Source organism: Lathamus discolor, chromosome 12, assembly GCF_037157495.1.
Source record: "Lathamus discolor isolate bLatDis1 chromosome 12, bLatDis1.hap1, whole genome shotgun sequence".
Taxonomy (NCBI): Eukaryota; Metazoa; Chordata; class Aves; order Psittaciformes; family Psittacidae; genus Lathamus; species Lathamus discolor.
The window spans coordinates 10,272,321-10,287,641 of NC_088895.1; the positions used below are offsets into that span (position 1 = coordinate 10,272,321).

Genomic DNA, 15,321 nt, shown 5'->3' on the forward strand with positions numbered 1-15,321 from the left:
TTACAGTGTCAATGAATCAATTTTGCAATTAACACAATCACGAAGTTGTGCAAAAGATAAATTTTTAATTTATCTCTGTATCCTTCATCAAGATCATTAACTGCTTATTGCATAGGAAATAAAAATATTGCCCTAGAACAGAAAGATCTGCAACTACAGGACAGCCCTACTTCCCCAAAATGTTACATCTTGAGAGAAAAATTATAGCTGGTTTTGAAACCACAGTCTACATTTATCCATAATAAAATTTTATACACATTAGGCATGAAACAAACCACATTTACCTCTAACCTTTTCAGAAATTGCTGACAAATATATGTGGACTTGCTCACACAGGAAAACTGTCCAGTAGTAGTTATTGCAGAATATCCCCAAACAAAAATTGCATAAGAAATTATTTTAAAATAGCTATTTTAAAAGAAGCAATTACATACAACTCCCAAAGCTACTCCTAAAGTGCTACTAAGGTAGTTATTTCATTTAGGTGATTAAAAAAGCAAGTTCCTATTTCAGTCTCTTTCTACAACTCAAATCATGAATTTGGGAATTCATTTTTTTCCACAAAACCAAAGTATTCTTGGGAACATTCTACATATAACAACAAAAACCACAACAAACCCAAAGCCAAAAACCCAATGCCATCACTCCCCAGCAAACAAGCAGAGGTTTTTTGAGCTCACAGTATTTGGGCAAAGCTTTGTGCTAGTTGCTCTAAAAAGCACTGGTTGCAATGCCTGTAAAGGAGTATGCTAAGGAAGGTATTACTCAACTGGTGTAATCTCCAATAGATTTGCTCAGTATAACCTTGTATATTTCAGTTTTGAACTATATTCTTGTAAGAATTTCAATTAATGCTATTGCTTAACTTTTTTTTAATTATATTGAACCTTCCAATCCTTATGCACCAGTTTCACACTACTGAAATAAAACACTGACCGTAAGCACAAGGTCTTTCACAGTATTTCAAACTTACCTGGAATACAGAACATTATAAATACTGCATTATGTAGTTCATAATTACAGATAATTTATCCAATGTAATAGAAAAGAATTTGTTCAGAAGATACAGCCCTTGAACCCAGTGAAATTGCTTACATGTTCATAATTTGAATTCTTAATTGACCATCTAACAAATAAACCACACATCAGAGGAATAATGCAGTTCACATCAGTGTGAGTTAATATATAAGAAGTGTTAATATTCTGTGACCTCAGTATGGAAAGTTGTATTCTTATTCGTCACTGTTTAAAAGTAAACATGTGGCATTTGCTTTCACCCTTTACATGAAGATAACAGCAAGAAAAACAACACAAACTCCAGCATTTAAGACAGAGATCAGCAGCTGGTATTTCAGTTTAGGACTTGACAGACTTGCTTCCAATTCCCAGTCTACTACAGACCTTCTCCAAAACACCAAGAATAGGCCAAGAGCAAAAAGGTGTTTAGGTAAAAAACAATCAAAACACTTAAAAAACATTTGAGGTACTGAGTTCAAAGTAATCTTGAAGTCCAAGTTTGTTTTTCCTCCTCATACTCTGTTACTTTGTCTTTTTCTGGCGTAAGACCTATGACAGAACCTGAGCCTTTCATGTTTACCCATCATGAAGTTAATGTTAGCAATTTTTAAAACTAAGTTATATGTGTAATGTAAATACCAGATCCTATGTCTGCTCAGGTATCCTTCTAATGCAAACAGACTGAAAAAAAAAAATAAAATAAAAATCAACTCATGCTGAAACAAAGTATTGAAAATTAATTTGAACTGTTGTACAAGCTCCACTCCAAGTGATTTTTTTTTTTTTAGGCAAGGGTGTATTAATGAGTTTGTATTATAATGCAAGTCAGAACTGAAGAGATACCAAGCAGTTAGTTTGTACTTCTTGCATTTATTGTTCAGCTTCAGCTGATGTTTCGTAAGATGAGGTGAGTGGAGCTAACAACTAGTGGCAGCTGCAAGAGAGTGGTCCTGCTTTGTTGTTTTTATCCCAGCGTGTTGCCCTTACTGTCAGGCAAATAGTTACTGCTCGCCCTTCACTGGATCTGGTGCTCAGTGAAGTTTTCTATTATCCAGTACAAGTTTTTAGCTAAGAAGTTAGTTAGACAGCTAACCTTGCACAGAAAATCACCAGGACTAGCAAGCTAAATCAGCAAGCCCTGCTGCCTGGTGTGGAGTTTTTCACAGGTCACTAGTGCAGCCTCACACTATGGTCTTCAGAAACCAGGACTGAGCACTGTCTGCTTCAAGGCTTTGTCTCAGTTTTCTCCACTGGAAGTCTGCCATCAACTTAACCATGCAGGGGTGAAAATGTTGACCCAGTCTGTTTTCAAACAGGAGCATCAGATACTAAAATAATTGCACTGAATCTCTGAAGTAGACTTGTAATACAGCAGATGTAATGGTACCTACTAAATGAAGAAAAACGGAACAAACCATTATTACTCCCATTCCTTTCCTGGCTAAATTATCTCCTCCAAAAACATTACCATATGTATTTAACCACTATACTATTGGATGAAAATAATTTTATACAGTGTTTTTCCCATATATCATTCAGCACAGGGTATTTCATTTAGTCTTCAGAAGAAGAGATGAGTTTCAACAAAGTTAACTGCTATTTATGAGCTACATATTCCTCAAGGCCTGGTCAACAGGGCTGTATATCACATATTGCTGGGCTTAGCACAACTTCAGTTTTACCTCTGGATTTCACTTTTAAAAGTTCATTCTATTTCCAGTTTTGACAAAACAAGTATTTTCAAATTATTCTTCCTAATTCTTTCTTGTAAGTAAAGCTGTTTACTGCAATTTTAGCAACATAGAATTTATTAAATGATGCAAAAAGAAACAATATATCCATATGGATGGCATCAGGAGAATCTCGATAACAGCAGCAATGATTAGTTTTAAATGTTAGAAACATTTCCTAAACTGCTGTATACTCTTTTCAAATACTAAACAGCTTCTAAATGCCAGATCTATTTGACCTGTCGAACTACACAAATATGAAATGCTTTCTCTGAAAGAAAAAACAGGAATAAAGAATATGAAGATTATTGCAATTCTCTAGCATTATTTAGAAAACATTTTAGGAGAATGCATAGTTACTAATACTATAAGCATCACCATCATCATGTAAACATACCCACTCTGCTGCTGCCAGTTCCTTCATTTTCACTGTGAAAGCCACTGCAAACCTAGTTAAATGGACAAAAATAGTAGGGAACATCTGCTTAAAGTGTTTAAACATAAAACCAGGGAAGTACTTCAGAAAAAATCTTTGTAAGAACAAAGAGCATTATTATAGATGAATGACAGAAAGCAGGCTTTCTATTTGTTTTACCAGAAAATACCAGTGAAACAAACAGTATCTCTTCAGGCTTTCCAACTTGGAGCTCTTGAGGAGTTAAAGTGAGGATTTCTTAAAGTAAGCGAAAACCCATTTAATGGGAACATACCCCCATTTATTTGATTAATATGTACAGCTGCAGTAGTGAGCTAGCATTTTGTTACTACAGCATTACAAACTGCAGTAGCCCTCTTCCCAACAAGGAAGCTAGGTAAGAAGGGATCTTAACTCCAGTTACTTTCATATTATTGTTGTTTGAGAATACCCAGCCCCACTGTTTGCAACTCACTGCAACTGAGTTTAATTCAAATGAGTAGATGAATTGTTTTTTTTAAACCTTTCCCCAGTGTTCTAAGTAGTCAAAGCTGTCAATGAGTAACAAACATTTGAGAGACAAAAAATGTTATTCTTCAGGAAAACCACCAGAATTAATTAAACTAAAAAAGAAGATTTGGCTTCAGTGATTTGGCTTCAGCTCCAAAATCTCACAGGCTTGGGACACTCAGCTCTGTAGCTCTGAATGTTATGCACTTGCAGTGCAGACGAAATTTGCAGTGCTGAGTTAAACGCCTGATATTCCTCTATAATAAATAGGGAAGAATTCAGTGTCCAGAAATTAGTCACCACAGTCATCATCTCAAGCAAAGAGACCGTTAACCTAGCTGACTGTTCTCACCTTAAGACTCTTCTTTGATATGAGAAGGGCCTTTAAATGAAAGAACTGTAGAATAGTATATTAACACCATCTACTCCTCCTCTGTAATAATATACAAATGATAACATCAATGTATGAACAAGCAAACCAAAGTATACTTGAATAACTTAATGACGAGAGTTGTCATCTGGCAGCAAAAACAGAATTTTAATTCCCAAACTTACCTCCATTTTTTTCTCTTATGGCTGTTTATAATGGCTCAGCTGGACTTCTACTTATGTCCCTTTATGAAATGGATGTAGCACACTATCATTTCATATAATGGAAAAGTTACATCAGACAATATTTAAAAGCAGCAGTTTTTATTTTTGGGTTTCTCAGCACAGAGAGACCTTAGCCACAAAAGTCAGATTTTTAAGCAATCTAGATAAACAAGTTATGCTTAATGGGAGCTTGGTCTAATACCAAGAAGTCATATGAGATATTTTAATCGAGTCAGAGTTAATAAAGAATCCCTGTTCAGAAGAGATCTTAAGAACATGCTGGGCTTTAATGTAGCTTTTAAGTTGTGATGAAATATAAACACATACTTTGACTTTTCTTAAAAGGAATTTTAGTGTTAACTGGAACCACAAATGGGACCATTTCTGAAGACTATCAGTACTGTGGAATAGAAATGTTTGAACGCCTCCTTCATATGAGACATAAAATGCCTGCTTAGCAGAGTTTCTTTTTTTTTTCCCCCCACTATTTTTATAGATATTGAATATAAAACAGAGGTTATCACATATTACACTTCTGATTTGGTGTTTCTTTTTCATAGACATAATGTTTCTGTCCTGAGCTGACCCTATGACACCTCAATGGCTAGAGATGAAGCACCTTGCTGAGTCACAACGAGAACAACGCTTTTCTATTGGAGACATTATAATTTGGGAACACGAAATCACAATCATTCATTAGAAGTCACATAAATGCTGAATTATAACTCCTACTTTGGTTTACTGAAACAACCCTTATTCCAGACCTTATTCCTACACATTTGTTTAGTAGTATCTGCTTTATGGTATTACAATGAATTTCATATATACAACTTGACAGCTTTAAGGTTATTAAAGCCTTTGCAAATGCTTGTTTTGTCAAGTTGCACATGCTCCTCTTCCAGTTTTTGCAATTACACTTCCAATACACCGCATTAACAAGCAGAAAAAACTCTGTTGCTCCTAAGTCTACAAAACTGTCCCACAGAAAAAAAATTACCCTAGAGGAGTGCAACTACCATTTAGAGAAATTTGATTAAAAAATGAAACACTCATAAAGCTAGACAATGTTCAATACTTTGTTTTATGGAATGTGATGGTGTATTGTACTGGACAAGTAATCTACAATTCAGGATACTTTCTGCTTAGAACCCTGCAATCAATAAAGGAAAAAATAAAATCAATGTTTCATTTAGTAGCTATGCAATGAATAATACTAGTGATAATACGGGGTAAGAGATACAATCAGAATAAGTTCTAGAAAACTGAATTACTTTTCCTGTAGCAGAGAAAGTATTACTAACTGAATAAAGATGCAGTAATGTATTCTGAAACACCATGGGCAATCCCTGCTACTAAGCTATACTTCAAGTTCCTAACTTAATTATCATTAAAAAACCCCAAATATTCAGTAAAGCAGTTTTTGCACAGGTATATTAGTTATACTTATGACAGACCATATTTTAAACATAGAACTGGATCAAATAGACACTCAGAGATTCTGGTTTTATATACTTTTTGTTTTGCACAGTGCTGAAATTTAGCTGACACATTAGATACCTTTTTTTCTCTTCCTTCAGACCTGTTTAAAGAGTAACTTCTGATTATCTGATAACAAAAGCAAACAAGTACATGAACTTTGTCATGAATGGGTCCTTAAGTTGTTCTCCAACTACAAGTCACACTAAGACGTAAGAACATGCCCTAATGATTTCTTAATAAGCGTGATTAAGTGCTGTCTTTAAAGTCTGTTTACCTACCACATTTTACAGGGCACAATAGACAGAAGACCACATCTATCTATGCCAGTGTTAAGCTAGCTAATAACAGCTAGAACATATAGTGCTATTGGCAAAAGTAAAACTACAAGATACAAGCCTGCTGCAGATTCAGTATGCATTTCCTCATTGCTAACATGAACTAAAATCCATACTGCTGCATCCGACCCACTGTAATTATCTGTCTTACCTAGAATGAACAGAGATAGTACCCTGATCAAGTACTGTTCAGCAAAGTATTTAAGTTCTCCTAAAGTAAATATGCAAGCAGTACCACTGGCTTTGATAAGATGTTCCAGATGCTTAAATTTTATCTCACCTTGTACACTTAGGGACCCCTTCGCTTATGTAGAGCTCAGTTCTGGAGTGATGACTCTTCAGAATACTCAAGTCATCAGAGGCTCAGGCACAGTATAGTCCATGAAGCTGAGTGACCTGCGTAGCAACTTACTGCCACCAAGAAGACATCCTTCTTGTATCCTTCCACAAGCTGACTTTTCTTATTAAAGGGGTAGAAAACTAACCCAGAAAAAAAAAAGAAGCCAATTTTACATCATTTAGTGAGTAAAACCTGCTCATAAAGCAGTCCAGTCCTGGCACAAGGAAGAGTGGATCACACAGCCACAAGCAAGAGAAAAGGAGAGCAAGAGAGGTAGCAGTAGCGCCATCCCTGCCATCGGTAAGCTATTATGCTGGCTACACATAAAACAGTAACATTAGCTTCCATCTCAATAAGACTTAAACTATTTTTTAATGTCATCCATTGGAATCTTTACATACATAAAATGCTTTAGTTTCCAATGAGAAAAGGGCTTACTGGCTAAACATGGACATGATCAAACACTGCAGAGGGCAAGCAAAAGGACACTTCTTGATGTGTTGAAACACATCAAGTATGTTGAATCAAGATGTTGAAACAATGAGTAATGCCTTTTGGTTCTTAGTCACTTTCTCTGATTTCTTGAACTACATTAAATGACTACACTGACATGTCACTAGAAATTTTATGGACTTTAAAACACCCTGTAAGACTCCCCTGTCAAGTCACCTGAAAAATTGACAGAATTTGCTTAAAGACATTTTTCAGTCTGCTTCTTTGTTCAAGTACCTAGAGAAAGGATCAACTTATCGGTGGGGGGGGAGGGGGAAGAACAGAAACTCTTTGTATGCGAGTCATCTGCTTTTTTATCAAGCATTCTGTCAACAAGCCAAATGCCACGCCTCCAAGAAAGAGGTTTGATTCTGTGATGAACAGGACAAACACCAGTTATTTTTAGTTGTTATCTCACTTAAGCATGCTGAGCACCTTGATCTGTATGCACATGACATGTTAATTCCAATACAGAATGTTTTATATGTTTGAATGTATGTAATATAAACCAGAATTTACTAAGAAGCAAAAGTTTAAAGAGAAACAACTTCATGCAACATTTAGCACTTCTGGCACTGGGCCTTGGCAAACAGGGTCCTACCTCGTTTAGGCTTCTATTACTACAATAAGATATAATGAGAATATTCATACCTCCGCCACTAATAAATATTTGCAATTTAAATAATCAGACCTCCACCACTAACTCACCATGAACCACCTCCACTACTAAAGATTCACTATTTAAATACCAAATACCAGCCACTTCATGGCCAGGACAGTTCTGTACAAATGAGAACTGTATGGATATTGTTTCAAATATTTAGATGTGCATTTCTTTACCTAAAACCCTGCAAATATAAATAGTCTAAAATAATTTTGGTGAGAAATCTAAACTTGATTTCATAAAATTGTATCCATTACAAACATGTCAAATAAGCCACAGTCAAGCTGCTACAGTGTTGAGTTATACTAACCATCAAAGGCTGTACCATAAAGCAGATTATTCCACAGAGCAATATGCTACCAAATCCCAGGTTAAGTACTCCTGCTATTACTCTCGTTTCTTTTACCTGCCTTAGAATTTTATACCCTCATCACATGCATAGTTCTATTATTCTACAAAACAGAATTCAGTAGGCAAAGCACAGGATTAGTTAGTAAGAGCACGTATTTCATTAGCTTTTAATGGGATTTGAGTCTCTTTGAAAATTCACAACCCAAGAGACCAAGTTTCAGCAATATCTCTGCCTCCTCTTACACAGACAAATAGGAGGAAATATAAAATGAACAGACTGCATTCAGACTATGTTTTATGAAGAAAAAGATCTGCCATTACAAAAAGGCAATTTCTTGTCACAGATCTTCCACACATGGTTTTACCTGGCTTCTTCTAGCACTGCTCCCATTACCCGATGTTTCTCTTCACATTTGACATCTTCATTTACATCTGTCCCACCAAAGATGATTCCAAAAGGAATTCTGCTACCTGCAAAGCAATGACTACAATGTAAAGTTAACCAACATAGAAACATATAATCATACAATGGTTAGTGTTGGAAAGGACTTAAGATCATGTAGCAGCAATGATTAGACAGGAACATTAAAAGTGTAAGAGTACATTGATAATACTGTATCATGTAAGCAAAAGCCTTTGAAAAGGAAATCTGGAGAAACTTGAACTTTTATGGCTTGGGCACTGAAAAAAACCCATACAGTAATTACACACTTTCACAGCATGTTATCTGCTGTGTCTCTATGAGACACTTCTTTGCCTTTTCCACGCTTAGTAAAACCAATCAATGAGTTTCTTGCCAGCCCACCAAACAGCATATATATTTTAAATGCTATTCACATTTTAATAAGATAAAGTATTGCAAGGTTTGGTCTCAGGTATCCAGCCTCAGCCACTCATTCACTGCCTCCTCAAGCATTCCAATACAGAGGGGTTTGGGTAACCATCCTGCAAAGCTGGTTATTGATTTTTTTGACTTTTTTTAAATACTGACTTCTGAAGCCAGTTTTATTGCTACAAAAAATGTAGATGGATCTGCACCACTGGAAAAGGCCACCGAATTAAATAAGGCAGTATATGTGAACCTGCAACAAACCCACTGTTTTTCCTAATTCCATCCCAGAAGATGGATCTGTGTTTATAACTGGTTGTTCCAAGACCCTCTGTGATCACCCAAGTTAGGAAGTTGTTTTACAATGCCTTACAGTGCTCAGAAGAGTATGAACAGAGGAAGCCATGTTGGCTATGAGACATTCTGCACAAGACCTTATCAACATTCAAATTTCAGAGCATCAACAAAATCATACATATCCTTGTGGTGTATACTCTCTGGTAAAAGCCTAGTTTTGATACATGGAATCAGAATGAATTCATATTTGTGTAAGGGTAAAGCCACCAGAACAGGTAGTGTAGCAGTTCTATGCTAACAGTTGCTAGACTTACATGGACATGGCCAAAGATTACTTAAGAGGAAAACAGAAAAGCCAATAGTAGTGCAAGACACTTCTTTCTAATAGTATTTCTTTTCAAGTCAAGTAATTTTTAGTAACTGACAAGTCACCAGTAATGTTCTCCCCTTAAACTAATCAAGATAACAGACAATAATGTTTACTGTTGATTGTTTCAGCACTGAAACCAATTAAGCGGTCAGTCTTACACCACATTAAGCTAACAAATAACAGCCTCGTGGTGGCTAATTACTGCATGCAGAACATTGTTTTAAATTCCAAACAGTTTTAAATTCAGTTTTTGCAAAGGAAGCAGTCTCCAGTAAGGCAGCCTACAAAACCTGTCATTAAGATGACCAATTTTGTGGATTTTGCAGACCTCTTAGCTTTTACAGATGAAGCCAAGGTTTCCTTCTGATTGGGAACAAGAATAGGCACAGTTAGGCCGTACTGTCACTAAAAACTGTATCAAGAAAGGCAGAAAATGTGCTTTGTTTTTTCACTTTTGCTATCGGATGGAAGGGGAGAGGGATCAGGGACTCAGTAGACAACACTATCCTCAGCACTGGACCAACAACCAGGCATGAGGGGTTGCTGTGTTGGTGCAGGTTCTTCCTTTTGAGAGATAATATAAATGACCTTGAATGTTCATGACTGTGGAAACTATCAGTGACACTTTCTATAAATATCCACAGTGTCTTAAGGGGTTGGAGAGAAATGATAGGTTAAATTCAATGAGCTCTTATAACTTATGATTAAAATTAATGGTTAAAATCAAGCATATAAAGAAATCTTAAAGCAAATGAGGAACATAATAAGTATGTTGATAAAACCAGAAAAGGTTTCCCATTTATATTGGAAAATTAAGTGAGCTTTAAGATGAGTGTTTATCAGCATTGCTAATTGCTTCATTACTAAACGAAAGAAACAAAAAGAATGAAAGAATGAAAGAAACAAAAGAATGAAAAGGTACACAAGCATGACAGATGTAATAATTCAGGCTTTCTAAAAACCCACCAGCACAAATTGCACAGGGACTTCTTAAGTCTGAAAACCAGCACAACAGAACTTATACTGAGATCTGATGAAAGTATCAAATTACTTGTCTTTGTCCAAGTGAATAGATTTGTACAATACAGAGATGATATAAAAAATGGATCCACACCTGCAATTTCAGTAGGTGACTGCCTGTAATTTTGAAAGCCAGGGATTCTAGTGTATTGTTAATGTCAGGCTAAAATTTTGTGCTATGCGGCTAGATACAACAGAGAATTTTATTAGTTTTCTGGTAACACCCTGTCTCCTATAGTTTAGCTTGCATGAACAACATCTCAAAGCTATGTCATGTCCAAAAAACCCCAACTCTTTTTTTAGCAGAAAAATCAAATTCGCCTCTATACTTTCTATTTGACCTCAGCTATACTTAGCCAAGCCATTATCCTCTGAAGGAACACATTTGCTGAAAATATCTTGATGTTAATATAATTCTCTTATCTTAATGTAGTTAAAGCACTTAATTATAAAATGCATTATGTGCTTTAAAAGTACATTTATTTAGTTCTCTCCTCCCTGGATCACATCTCCCACAGAGAAAGATTTTCAGCATTTCTGAACATCTGTTTAAGTGGATAAACAGAGTAACTACAGTACGTGTGGGTTTATACATTTATAACCATTTATAACTATTCATTTTCTTCTCTTTCAGTACCTTCTTAAGAGGTATTTTTATTGCAAAATAGAAAGAGGATTACCTTGCAGAAGCCTGCCTCCTTTATAAAGATGAATGGCCAGGGCTCCATCAAACTTGTCTGTGGAGATTAGGTTTGCTATTTCAGTTTGACTTTCATACATGAAAGCATCTTTAAGAACACAGATGTGACCTGCAGCATGTAGATGACTCCTTCATTATCGGAACAAATACAAAAAGAAAAAAAAAAAGACACCATTAACACTGTAGGCATGCTAATATATAAAATAAGCCTAATAAAAATGTTTTTCCTTAATAATTTTGGTCTGACATTCACATTCATGCTCATTTTGTTCAAGCAACCATAGAGCGATTCACAAGGTTGTGTTTTTTTTTTTTTACTGGAAAACATTTATTACCTTCAGCATTGTAAAGCCACAGGCACACTCCCAAATAACACAATCTGCATCCATTTTAAAGCCCAAGCCTACAGCATCACCTCTGGAAATTAGCAGAAATGAAGTACAATCAGGATCTTTCCTGATTGAGCTTCTGTTTCATATGTTGAAAGGACTCCTTTTGAACTGAGTGTGTTAGATCTTTGTCTCAGAGTTTCTTAGATTCTTGTTCTGTAGAAAGGCCACTGAGTGAAAATAGCACAAATACGTCCAGCTGATCAGTGCTACTGAAAACACAGAATATGCAAATAAATGAATATCTAAACAAAACTGGAGAGTTAAAATTTTATCCCCTTTGTTTGATTGTGGCTTTAATTGCTTCTTGTCTTAGTTTACCCATTTGAAAAAAAGGCACAGGACAATTGAAGAAAAAAACCCACACAAAAGTAATTACACATTTTCGCAGTCTTTTTTAAACATCTCAATTGCTAACAAAGAAAACATAGAACAAAACAAACACCCAAACCAAGAACACAAAATCCCCACAGCTCCTTAGCTTACCTATTCATGCTTATGGTTCCTAATATTAAAACACTGATTTAAAGACTGCCAAAGTCAAGAAACTGATTGACTACAGGGAGCTTTACTTTAGACATTTTGGTGAGCTTTGTTTTAGCCTTTTCTTCTATACTCAGGCTCACAATTCCTCCCACTGAAACCAGAGTCATTTATCAATGTTTTCATTGATCAAACCCACGTTTCTGAGAAAATCCATATTTTGATAAAAACTAGCACATTGTATCCGCTGACATGCACTGTTTACATATTCAGTATTATAAAAAGACCACAAGAATGCTTTCTGCTTATTACATATTGTTCCAGTTGATTTATTTCCCATAGCGTATTAATTGTTCTGGCATTAAAATCCTACTAACTCAATAGCTTCTTGGATAATGTCGCTGTTTCATTTCTTGATCATGTCATACCCTCCCAAGGAATGTAATTTTCTGTCCTGCACAAGTTAGTCATTACTGCAGAAATTGGTGCTAAAAATGTTGTAAAATGTCTAGAGGCCTTAGAAGGAATGTATTAGCACTATATCAGACAGAGCTCCATTGGCACAACATATGGTGCTGTATTTCTTCCTTATCCTAAAAGGAAACTCATTTTACTTTTAACTTCACCATTTGAAACAAGACCAATAAATTGTAATAAGTACTAGTAAATAATAAAGTACTGCCAGATTGTAAGCTCCTTATTTACACCATCGAGCAATTACTTATATCAGCTGTCCCATGAACTTGTTCCAAGTACCTGCTTGCTTTTTGGAAGAGGCTCTCAATTTGTAACTAAATAATGATGCCCAAATCTCACAGCTGTGGAAAGAAACTCTCTTGGGCAAATGGTTGGGATGCTCATGCATGTATTCCATAATTTCACAGGTGCTCATTAAATAGTCTAAAATAGTCTTTCCCCATCAGTATTGCAATTACCATAAATCACTATCATGTACAAGCAATATGTTTGCATATTACAATTAATTTGAAAATAACTCTCTCAGGACACTGGGAATCAAGAAACTCAGCTAGGAATGTTTATCTAAAGCATCTTTTTTAATATACTAGGAATGAACACTACTTCTTTCCTCCACAGTTTCCACAGCTCCAGATCTCACAGCTGAATGGCAGCTGTTTCTGCAGTAAATAGAAGGGGACTCCCTCAAGTATTCCAAGGCTGACAAATTGTGTTTTACCTCTATTACTTCAACATTTTTCTATGCATAATGACTCAGGAGCATGTAAAAAATTTGCATATAGCTTAACAAGGAAAAAAATATCAAATTATTCCCAGAATCATTCAAACTCCCAGATGTAACGAGGCTTTAATCACAAACATACTACTGAGCTCAACATGATTAGTCACAGGCTTCGGATTATGCATATATGGAAATATATGTGCATGGAAGCAGAGTTATTGGGCAGTATTTAAGTACTGAAATTTGCAGCGATATTTTCATATTTGCTAAATGACTTTTCATCTTTATAATAAAAAAAGCAGATTTTCACACATATGCTGTTATCAAGAAACATGATAAGAGGGTGCTGCAAAGTTACTGCAGATTTTTTTTGAAGGCTGATCTGTCTGCAAAGTCGCAGATGTCCCTGAATCAAGCCAAGACATAAAAGATACATTACCCATCTTTTTTCCTCCTGGCAACTATATATTCACATTATTTTGCCATTTCATAAACAAATACTTTCTGAACGAAAAATAAAAATGAACATTCACAGTCTCCTGCTGTCTGTGAATCTAAGATAACACTGAAAATGCTAAATCTCATGGCCACATTTTCTCTCCATCACAGTTTTTGTATGTGGTAGATAAATTTCCAAGCGTCTTACCAACCACTGATTATTGTTTGATACAGAATTTGCCTTGCTCTGCCTTATCCTTCTACTGAAACTCTCATGGAAGCCAATGCCACTGCTTAGGGATATCAACATTTCAGAAATGAAGTTCCAGATTTTGGGTGTTATACTAGGAAGTAACCAAACAGGGAAAACTTCATTCATTCAATAAGTTTGAAAGGTCATTTCTTAGAGTACATTATATTAGTCACTGCTTACACTGTGATACATACACACATTTGCACAATGAACAAAATATTTCCCAGCTCCACGGATTTTAATTTGCATGGAAACAACATATTTTGTGATATTTTTTAAACTCTTTGGAAATCATGAGGCTTATAAGTGAAACTTCTGTCTGCTCTGGATCTATACCATCTGCAGAGAGATATTGCCAAAAGGTACAACCATTTTCTGACATGTTTTCACTTCATTAAAGATTTTTATAGAAAAACATTTTTCTCTAACATGACTATGAAACACCACATGACGTTTTATAACCAAGCTTCAACCTGAATCTGCAGTTCACAGGTCTTCATATACAGAAGCAGTTTTATAGTTCCAAACATAGCATGGCTGAAGCTAAGACACAAATGAGCAAGAAGTATGTTTACTTCTAAAGTACTGTAGTTTTGAAACTTTCTTCATTTTCTGTGATGCGCTCCTCTCAGAAACATTTACGTTCTAATTTTCAACCAGTATTTCAATGGAATTACTTGCAGACAAAGAATGTTTGATTTCCAAAATGTTCCTGGTAGGCACTAACACATCTTGAATGGCACAGAATAGGCTTAATCCAAGAATATTAATTATCTCTTTTCCTTAGGCTGCCTATTCTGTAAAGCAGCTATGCATCAACTAATGTTAATCTGTAGGACCCAATTCAAAACTTAAGTGAGCAGAGTCACTTCCACTGCCTTTCTGAAACTCAGCCATAGCTGAATACTCACAATTCCCACTGAAGCTGATCAAATTGCAAGAACACCTTGAAACCCTGTTCGATCTTCTCTGTTTGCATTGCAAAGTCTCTTTTTTCTTACGTGTTAAAGCAAAGCATTCTTAATTTTATTTCTCTCTCAAATTCCTCCCTTAAACAACAGAGAAATTGTGTTGGCATGAATGAAGTATGGATAAAATCCACTGTGAATAAGAACAGAAACTAAAACACGAGTGAAAATGGGAAGAGAATCCTTCTGAAGTCTGTAACTGTCCTTTGGAAGGGCAAAATAACTCTGCAAAGTTTATTCCTGCCTTATAAATAGGTCTAGCCATGTAAAACATTTTGGGATGCAACATACATCAAGTGCAGGCCACGTAAATGACTGCACCTCAGTTCCAAAGGTGGAGGATGAATGCCTGCTTTGCAGCTGCCTGCTCTGGGAATGGCCATGCAAACAACAGCAGGATTAAATTTGCACAGCACCTATGCAAACTGATGTAAGTAGGTGAAACACCT

At 35.7% G+C, this 15,321-nt stretch overlaps 1 protein-coding gene across 7 annotated transcripts in view; it reads right to left on the reverse strand.

The window, feature by feature from the left end:
- GLT1D1 (glycosyltransferase 1 domain containing 1) overlaps positions 1–15,321 on the reverse strand; it is a 52,025-nt gene that overhangs the window by 32,817 nt on the left and 3,887 nt on the right. For all 7 annotated transcript variants that reach the window (XR_010615552.1, XM_065692542.1, XM_065692537.1 and 4 more), the window contains exons 2-4: positions 11,124–11,272; positions 8,293–8,398; positions 3,145–3,196 (exon numbers count right to left, since the gene is read on the reverse strand). Coding sequence is in view for 6 of the 7 variants with exons in the window: in XM_065692537.1 (XP_065548609.1) it covers positions 3,145–3,196; positions 8,293–8,398; positions 11,124–11,272 (307 nt within the window). In the remaining variant the exon portion in view is untranslated. The remainder of the gene's footprint in view (positions 1–3,144; positions 3,197–8,292; positions 8,399–11,123; positions 11,273–15,321) is intronic.